Here is a 10,659-nt window from a genome sequence, read left to right as displayed (position 1 = left end):
ATTCCTCAAAAAATAAACTTTTCTACCCTTTTAAAAAAAAAAAAAAAAAAAAAAAAAAAAGACCTAACAAAACATGTTCAAGTGGATATGTAGCAAATATAACTTATACTCTGATGAAAATATAAAATGGTACTACCACTTATGAACCAGCAGTTCTTATAAACTTAATTTCTTACAAATTCAAACAAAAATCTATCATATGACCCAGCAATTCCAGTTCTAGGAAATGAAAGAAAAATGAAAATATATGTCCACACAAACACCTGTACATGACTGTTCATGGTAGCTTTATTCATAAAAGTAGGGATTGGCAAATACTTTCTTAGGTGGTAATATAGTAACATTTTAGGCTTTGGGGCTATGTAATCTGTCACAATTACTCAACTCTGCCATTATAGTCTGAAAGCAGTCATGGAAAACACAAAAAGAACAGGTATAAATGTTTTCCAATAAAACTTTTCATAATAAGAGGTGGCCGGTTCCTTAGGTTGGAGACCTCTGATAATAGCCAAAAACTGTAAAAAATCCAAATGATCATCAACAGTGAATAGATAAACAAACCGCATATCCGTATGATAGAATAATACTCCCAATAAAAGGAATGGACAACTAATACATAAAATGACATGGATAAATCTCACAAACATTATGCTAAGTGAAAGAAGCTGGCACAAAAGACTACATACAGAACGATCCCATTTACATGGAACAGCAACAAAGATAAATGCCACCTATCAAATAAAAGAGCAAATTAGTGGCTGCCTGAGGCCAGGGGTGAAGGATGAGGACTCACTGGGAAGACATACATGGGAATTTTTTAACAAAGATGAAATTGTACTACATATTGATCATGGTGGTTATACCAATGTATGCAATTGTCAAAACCCAAAAAATGTACACTTAAAATGTGTACATTATATTATATTGTAATTATATCTCATAGTTGACTCAAAAAAACAAAGAACACTTCATAACAAGGTGGAGGATGGCTTGGAGAGGAATTCATTCCTTTCAAGTAAGCCTGGAGGGAAGAATCTAGTTAGAAGTTGCAATAATTCTCAATGGACTCAATGGGAACCCCAACTACAGTGGTACCCGCTGGAGTGGAGAAAAGTGGAGAAATTGGTAAGTATTTCAAACTGTAACTGCATGTAAATATGGAAAGATTCTTATTAAGGCAGACAATGTGTGAATTTGATTTTTAAAGAGAATCAATTCTTTAAGTGAGGTGACATCAACAACACTAATTCTCAAAAGCAATTGTTTTCTAGATTCTTATCCATCATGCTTAGTTTCCTTTGTCAGTTTTCCAGACTGCGTCATTTTCATTTGGCATCTAGAATTCTTTGCCAAAATGTTGCTATGCTGAGGAATCATAAAATAAAGCTAAAATCACATCATACAGAATAGCCATTCACTGCCTGTAAATTGTTCACTGTTTGCAAGGTGCCCATCCCAGTTTCTGTTCACGGTTTCTATGGATAGAAGCAGTATTTCACAGAGACCTAAGATGAAGAATATGTTTGAACTTTTACTCTAGCTTTGCTATTCACTCCTGCAGCGTCTTTAACTAAACTAAGGCCATCAGTAAGCATCAACCTGATCAACCCAGGAAGTCTGGATTTGTATCTTCTACCACTCCTCAAAAGGCACAGTGCCCTAATAGATACCCTCCCTGACTTCCCAGCCCACCCTTCTCCCTAAAAAGAAACCCCGAGGAAGTGGTACAAAGAATCCTGGGTTCTGTGGAAAAGTATAGACTAGCTACCATTGTTCCTTAGGAAACCAATTAAGGTCACTAAGTAGTTCATAGTCACAGAATTAAACAATCTTTAATAAAGTGGTAAGCAAGCTGCTTTCCCCTCCTCCATTTTCCTTTGATCCTTTCACATTATAGTAAGGATATAACTTAGTGTCAGTCTATCTTGCAAGTCTTCCAACCTTTGCCAAATCTGTTCACCAAGGGTAACACAAAAGGATGTCTCAGGCTCAGACCATTCGGGGCAGGTAACAGTATCTACTTGATTTTAACAAAGATATGTCTCCTTTTTAAAAAATGGTATATAAGGGAAACTAAATAACAGTACAGGTCAGTGGTTCACATTGTGTAGTCCCTAAACCACAAGCAAAAACATCAGCAATACCTGGAAAATTGTAGGGAATATAAAACTCTAGGGCTTGGAACAACCAGTTTTAATGAGCCCTACAGGTGTACCTCCTGTATACTAAAGTTTATGAAATACTGGTATAAGTGATAAAAGAAACTGCACAATCATAGTAGTAGCAAATCATGTTAAAAAGATAACAAAATCATGAAAATAACACAAATACCTGAAGTTTGAAAATTACCATTTTAAAGCAACACTGCTATATCATCATAATCAACCTTTATGTAAAAAAAAAAAAAAAAGACACTCTCCCAAAAAGAAATTAAATTTGACTATGCTATCATAACACTTCATTATTCTCTTCCAGAAAGCTTCTAGCCATATCATTGTGAAACAGCTAATCTTTACTAAACATGGCTTTGTCTTAGGGAAGGAGTCATCATGTCATAATGAAAGTGCCGGTTTCCATCAGCTAGTGTATAAATGCATTTAGCATTCATTAAAATGGCAAAATTATTCTAAAATAGTCAAAATGATGGTTTTTATTTGGTCTTCACTTGATTTTAAGGCATCTTTGAAATACCATCTTCTTTTTCCTCCTTCTCAGTCTCACTTGTGGAATCCTCTGTGTCCCAACATCTAAACAGTGGAGGGTATCTGGACTCAATCCCTGGCTTCCTTCTCTTCCCTCCCTACAGTTAATCATAGGTGATCTTACCCAGTCTCACAGCTTGAAATCCCATATGGATACTGATGGCTCCCAAATTTGTGTCTACATCCCTAACCTATTCTCTGAATACTAGACCCAACATATCCAACTGCCTGCCTACATGTCCTATTAGATGTCTAATAGGCACTTTAACCTATATGCCCAATACACATATCAGGATAGCTCACTCCCTCACATCTTTCAACTCTTTGTTCAAATGTAACTTCTACAGAGAAGCCTTCCATGACTATCCTATGTAAAATGAACCTCTCTTTCTCACTCTCAATCCCATAACCCTTTTTAATTTTTATTACACTCATCACAAACTGCTATTTAAATTTATTTATCTGTTTTAGGTAAGCTCTATAAGAGTAGAGTCCTTGTTCAGTTTTACCCTCAGCACATAGAACATACTCAAACATTTATTAAAGAGAGGAAAAGAATATTGTGGAAGGATGTATGTTTGAAGGATAAATGTATAAAGGGCTTTTTAGCAATGCGTAATACAATTGATGAAAAGATACTTACTTTTCCTTCTTTTCTTGTTTGTGGGCCTCTCTTGTCATTTGAGCTGCTTTTCTACTATATGGATGGATGACTTTTTTTTCCCGTCCTGCACTTTTTCCCTTTGGTGCTTTAGGCTAAAATATACAAAAACACATAAAATATAGTATGATATATAAGTGACTCCAGTCACAAAATTTTCTTTAAAAATAAATTTTAAAAACATTAATATAACAGAAATGCAGTGAGCCAGAAATACTACACGAGAAATCAGGAGATAAATCAGACTTGTTAAATAATTTTAAGCCTTTGTCTCCATGGTCATAACAGAAATGATATATTTGGAACTACTTTCCCATGATATAAGAGAATAAAGAAAGGCACAGAAGGGGTTGATAAACTCGGCTTTTCAACTCTTCCATCTTCAAAGTAGTGAGGAGACTCAGGGCCGGAAATCTGTGTTACAGTTAAGAAGATTAAAGGGGTAGAAGGAACACAGGTTATTAGTGGGAGTTTGACTGCAGAAGCTGCATGTGGAACAGAGTGGGCAGTGAATCAAGCAAAATAAAAGTTAGGCTGATGGCCTGTGCAAATGAGAAACAGAGAAAATAACAGAAGGTATCTCAAAATTAGCACATCCAAAAGGGAACAACTTATTTTCCCATTCAAGCTTTATGCCACTTAACTAGGTCACAATTCATTCAGTCTTCCAAACTAGACATCTCGGTAATTTTTTATTACTATATAATCCTATATCTTATCTATATTATCTCACCTATATTATTTAGAAATCAGGTTTGGCTCTCTGCAACAGAAACCCAAAATAATAATGGCTTAATCCAGATAAAGTTTAGTTCTTTCCTGTTAGAAGTAGGAGCTGGAGGCTCTGCTCCACGAAGCCCTCAAGGATCCAGAAAATGGCCAGAAAGCTCAGCATCCTGACTAACTTTGAGAAATCGAAAAAATGCCTCCCTGGGGAAGTAATTTAAGACCTAAAAGACAAGGAGTTTACCAAACATTTCTCAATTTCTAAGCTACAAAATAAACCTACTACCTAATTAATATGGAAGTTAATGTTTAAATCTGAGAATCAAATCAAAATATCCTCCTTGTTCCCGAAACAAGAAAACTAGTATGAAATGATATAGTTCAGTACTGATTTTGATCCAACATCAAAAAATATTTGCACCACTGCACCATATCTCTGGATATCATTAATCAAATGCTCTTTGTAACAAGACAATGAAAATCAAAAATCCATAAAAGTTGAATAACAATTATCTTCCATACCATTATTTTTCGATGGCAAAATGGCAAGAAATAGTAAACCTAAATAGAAAATGAAAAGAGAAGCATTAAAATAAGCTGTAGGAAAAACACGGATTGGTTTTAATTCTTTTAACTTCAGTCAGAATGTTCCAACCAAAGTTTGAAAGAAGAGTTTAAAGGTAACAAGTTAGAGTAAGATATCTGACATTTTAATTGTTTTTATAAATTACAAAAACACTGTATTGTCTTTAAAAATAGACAGTAAGTCTAGTAAGAGTAGTGGTGTAGTTTGAACTCACTTCACATGCAAAACCATTTAGATATACCTGGAACAGTAATAGACGAAATTAATATGTGACTAAGTGATACTTCTACCAAAGATTAGGATATCATATTTGGGATCATAACGAAATAAAGACATAAATATCAAGGAAAGACAGAAAGGACTACCTCTCTCCAGAGATAGTTAAAGGGAAGTATAGTCTTCCAAGGGTATTGAGATGGGAGGTAGTAGAGAAATAAAGGTGATCTGCCTGAACAATTTTAGTGCTAAAGTTCCAGGATAAGAATCTAAATGCTTACTTGACTTAACTTTGAAACAAAGGAACTTCAAAAAATTATTCCTGGTTCACACGCAAAATAGTTCATATTTTTTCTAACTTAAAATCAATAGTCCTTGCTTCTGTCTCTACTGTAATATGGTACTGGCATCCAGCCACTGGAATTCTAACATGCATTCATGCTTATCCCTTTTTCTGGGTCTTTTTTAGAAGTTAAAAATAAACAAAAAAATTCTGGCTCAAATCAATTCGACAAGTTTACTGTATTTCTATTTAAATTAATTGCTCCTAGGGGAAAGAGATTTTCTTGTTGGCCTGGCACTGAAAAGGAGCAGGGTAATAGGCTATCTAAAGATCTAAATGAATAATGACTCTGTCCCAGTTCCTGTAAGAGGCGCTCTTTTTCACTGACAAACAATTATACAACAAAAAATAAGGCAGTCTTATTTGGGGCAATTCACCAACCACCATGACCACCCCAGCACACACATAGCTTTAAAAAACTGTTATCAAGAAATAAATAGTAGATAAATAAATTCCAAATTTCTTAGGTATTCAAATTAGAATATTTCATTTGCAAGTCAGTTACTGGAACTCCAAATGTACTTTTGGATTAGTATTAGTAGTGATTTAGAAAATAATCACTACTAATCAAGCTTAGGCTTCAGAGTGCTGAACATAAAGTAAATGTTACAAAAATAAATAAATAAATAAAAAGTGCATATTATGTAATGAAATAAGACAAAGAATAGCATTTGATGACAATTCATCCTCTAGATCACAAAAGTTTAGCTGAGCTAGTTACTTATTTTTTGGTAACATTTTCTGTGTTCTGGTTTTAGATTAGCATTAAGTATTTCAAGCACTCAAAAAATGTAAATAAAGTACAGTTGGCCCTCCATATCCACAAGTTTTGCATCTGTAGGTTTCCCATCCACAGATTCAATCAACTGCAGATAGAAAACATTTGGAAAATAAAAACAATACAAAATAACAATACAATAAAAAAATACAAATTCAAAAAACAATATATTATAACAACTATTTACATAGTATTTGCACTGTATTAGGTATTATAATCTAGAGATGACTTGAAAGCATGTGCATAGGTAAGGGACCTCGGCACGCGTGGATTTAGGTTTTCAAGGGGGTTCCGAAACCAATACCCCTCAGATATCGAGAAACTAAAAAGCATATAAATCTCTGAAATATTTGATACATCACTCCACACTCTAAGCTCCTCCTAGATCGCATTTAAATATAAAAAATGAAACCATGTAGATCTTAGAAGAAAATATTTTGTTTGTAGATGAATCGCAGAGTGAGAAAGCTCATTCTAAACATTACATAAAATCCACAAGATTTAAAAGAACAAATCTAACTATATAAAAATGTAAAATTCTGAACAACATATAAACCAAGCCAAAAGACAAACTACAAGAAAAAATATTTGCAACACAAACAAAAGAGCTAATTCCCTTAATATAAAAAAGTTATTATAAGATTAGTAAGAAAAAGATCAGCAACCCAAAATAAAAACAGAAAAAAAGAATACAAGCAAGTCACAGAGTAAAAACAAGTGTTTTTTAAAAGTTTAAAAAGATGTCTAACTTAAAAGAAATGTAAGTTAAAACTTCAAAAAAATAGAATTATCAATGTATACGACTAACAAAAAAATTTCTAACATTGCATTAGGAAGGGTGTGGGTGCAAACTGGTACAGACTTCTAGAGCAATGGCCCCAACCTTTTTGGTACTAGGGACTGTTTTCATGGAAGACAATTTTTCCACGGCCGGGGGGTGGGGAGGAATGGTTTCAGGATGATTCAAGCGCATTACATTTATTGTGCACTTTATTTCAATATAATTATTACATTGTAATATATAATGTATATAATGAAACAATTATACAACTCATCATAGGTTGGGGACCCCTGTTCTAGAGGGCAATTTGACAGTCCCCATCAAGATATAAATGGCACATGTCTTGATCAAGGAATTATATTTCTATTAATTTATTCTATAAACACATTTACACACGTACCAAAGGGGAAAAAAAGAAAATAATCAATGAAGCATTGTCACAGTGTCTATAGCAGCAAAAGAATGTAAACAATTTAATGGTAATCAGAGATCTGGTTAAATAAATGATAGTAAAAACAAGCAATAGAATATTAACTGTTTAAAAAGCAAGAGGTAGATCTATAGGTACTTGCATGGGTTGATCTGAAAGATAAGATAAAAAAAAGCAAGGGGCATAGGAGTGTGTATAGTGTACTATTTATATAAAAAGGGAAGTTAGGGAACATACATATATGCTGGAAAATGCATATAAAAAATCTGAATAGCTAAGAAAACGCTAACAGTGGCTGTTTCTTAAGTGAACTGGGGCCTCAGACAACAGAGTTGGAAAAAAGACTTACTTTTTGTGGTAAGGAAAATAATACCTACCCCCTCCAACAAAAAAGTCCATGTCTTAATTCCTCTGGAACCTGGGAATATATTACTATTCAAGTAAAAGGGACTTTGCAAATGTGATTAAAGAGCTTGAGATGGAGAAATTATCCATGCAGGGCTAATATAATCCTAAAGGTCCTTATAAAGAAGGCAGGAAGATCATTGTCAGAGAACACATGACCTTCTGTGGAGGAAGATTTAAAGATGCTATGCTGCTGGCTTTGAAGACGGGAGCTACCAAGAGCCAAGGAATGTACGGATGGCCTCTAGAAACTGAAAAACGAAGGAAATATTCTTCACTAGAGCCCCTGGAAGGAAACCAGCCCTGCTAACACCTTGATTTTTATCTCAGTAAGACTCATTTTTGGACTTCTGACTTCCAGAAATGTAAGAAAATAAATGTGTTGTTTTCAGCCATTAAATTGGTATCCATCTTTACAGCAGGCAATAAGAAACTAATACACTTTTCATGAACAACTATTACTATTTTTTTAAAACCATGTACATGTAATAGTGTTCCAAAAAAAGCTGGTGTACTAGGTAGATTTTTGTTAATGTTTTTCTTTAGTTTTATTAACTTTCAGAAGCAAGTTTTTTACTAGCAGATAATCTGAAATTTATTAAACTGATTTGTTGTTGCAGCTCACATAAGTATGAGCCCAACAACACATAATTCCTGCCATTAAGGAATTTTTAGGTAGTCAGTAATGGTCAATGCATGTGCATAGACAAATCAAGAGAGGATGACAGCACACTTTTTAATGGTTTATAATCTAGCTAGGGAGGAAAACAAGCACACTTAGGCTCTCTAATATCAGGCTTACATAAAAAGGAGTATACTTGAGTGCCCAGTAGTACGTAAGCACTAAAAACCTTTTTAATGCACAATAAAGAAGTACTGAGTGGGATGGATTAATTTGAAAAGATTCTTCATGTAGTTAAATTCTGATCTAAGAAAAAGATGTAAACTTACTGAGCTCCAGCATAGATTCACAATAAGAGAACACAAATGAGCAAAGTAATAAAGGTGGACAACCACAAGCTGTACTCTTTACTATTTATTTCTATTAGGGAAGTTAATAACAACACCTAATATTTACTAAGTGCTAGACAATGGGCTAAGCCTTTTACATTTACTTTTCAGAACAATTCTATGAGATAGGTACTACTGTTATGCCAACTAAACAGACGGTAGGTTAAGTAATTCCAAGATGGTTATTTAGCAAAGACAGGTCCCAAACTCAGTCCTCTGGGAACACATTGTGAGCTGTACTTAAAGAAGATGCTGCAGAACTACTGATGATGATATATAAATGACAGGGCCAGAAATGTGCCAATGAGCACAGATCTATATGTCACCCTTTTGACTTTTATGCCAAGGCGATATACTTACTTCTACTACATAGCTTGACAAAAGTGAAGCTCTGATAGTTAAGGACAACTGCAGTTAAATGCCAATCAACCTCCCCAATCACACATACAATCACATGTAACTGCTTTAATGTTCCACTCTAAAAAGGAAAAGAAAATTATAAAGGGTTGGAAATCATACAAGTATAGTGATAGGCAAATGCTGAATTTACACAAATGTGTATAATCTAATGCAAAGCAAAAACCAAAAAAAAAAAAAGACTATAGACAGACAAGAAAGACAAAAATGGCATAAAACGAAAAGGAAAAAAGCAAAAGAGAAAGAAAGGAACAAAGAGGTTCCATTGTAGCCAAAGTGTCATAAATTTTTTACCAGACTATAAATGTTTTTGATTGTTTTTACTAAAAACTAACCTAACAATGAGTATTTAAAACATGCTCCAATTCAAGAATGAGTCTAAAGAACATAATGATTAAATGAAAAAAAAAAAAATCCGTGAAGAAAGAACACACTGTTTTGGAATACAAACATATATGGTAACTATAAAGAAAAATAATGGAATTATAAACACAAAATTTAGATACTGTTTACCTCTGAGGGGTTCCTGAAGGTCACAGGTTCAAAGAAGAGAACACAGAGGCTTTCAGAGGCTATGTTTTATTTCTTAAACTATATACTGGGTAAAGGCGAGTTCTTTATACTACCCATCTTTAAACTTAAATGTGTTTTATAAATACTTTTCTAACTACTCAATTTTTAATAAAAACAACAAAAAAAATTAAGTACCCTGGCGGGAATGAGGGTGAGGTGACCAAAGAGGCAGGATTTGGGGCAGGAATGGGTCAGTAATCGGCGATGAACGGACGCCGAGAAAGAAGCCATTGAGCTCAGAGGCCACACGGGCCAGAGGCGGCACAGGTGTGCGGGGCCAACGCTCTCAAAAGTTTTGCCGAACTCCCACATACGTTTACCAGTGTGCATCTCCAATACAAAGATGCGGGTTGCCCACTCCCACCCCTACCCAAGGGGGCAGTGACTAAGGAGAAGCTAGGCACGAAGCAAAGTGTGGCAGGGCGGCAAGTGAGCACTAAAGCACTCAGACACAGAACTCTAAGGGTCTAAGGTCCGGACGCTGGACCTGGGACCCGTCTCTTTGCTTCGCCCCGCACTCCCACCCCAGCTCCACCGCCCAATATATTCACTTTGCATCCTCCCCTTGCCCGGTTCCCGAGACCGCTCCCTCCCTGCCTGCCTGCTTGACAGGAGCCTTCCAAGGAACCAACTGAGAGGGTTCAAGGAAGCAGGAGGGGGCCCACCATGCTGACGTCCTCGCGGCCACGGAACACCTCCGCACTCTGGACCGGGGCAGGCTCACCAGTCGCAGCCCCAGCACCTCCCGCGAGTACCGCGGCCCGAACACACGTGGGGCCCGAACAGCCGGCGCAGACTCTACCGGAAGGGGAGGGGCGAGTGCAGTTCTGTAAAACGTCCCCGGAAACTAAGACTTCGTCTTTTTCTCCCGTGTTGGATTTCAAGCCCTAGGCGAAGGGCGTGCTATCTTTCCGTGCTCGCCGGGTGCGGTGAGGGAGCATTCGGCGAGAGGCTGAAATTGGCCAGGCGCTGAGAGCGAGGGTAGAGATTTGAACCCGGCTCGCAGGTGTTCCTCGTTGCCGGCTAGTTG

The 10,659-nt window shown here is 36.0% G+C and overlaps 1 protein-coding gene across 1 annotated transcript in view; it reads right to left on the bottom strand.

The window, feature by feature from the left end:
- The window catches only part of TMA16 (translation machinery associated 16 homolog (S. cerevisiae)), a 17,800-nt gene extending 7,356 nt beyond the window's left edge, over positions 1–10,444 (bottom strand). The window contains exons 1-2 of the mRNA XM_012646096.1: positions 10,295–10,444; positions 3,346–3,458 (exon numbers count right to left, since the gene is read on the bottom strand). Of these exons, the coding sequence (XP_012501550.1) occupies positions 3,346–3,458; positions 10,295–10,297 (116 nt within the window). The 5' untranslated portion in view covers positions 10,298–10,444. The remainder of the gene's footprint in view (positions 1–3,345; positions 3,459–10,294) is intronic.
- Between the last annotated feature and the right edge of the window lie 215 nt (positions 10,445–10,659).

The sequence above is a fragment of the Propithecus coquereli genome, unplaced genomic scaffold, assembly GCF_000956105.1.
Source record: "Propithecus coquereli isolate 6110/MARCELLA unplaced genomic scaffold, Pcoq_1.0 Scaffold240, whole genome shotgun sequence".
NCBI classification, from domain to species: domain Eukaryota; kingdom Metazoa; phylum Chordata; class Mammalia; order Primates; family Indriidae; genus Propithecus; species Propithecus coquereli.
This window is presented reverse-complemented; position numbering and strand designations above follow the sequence as displayed.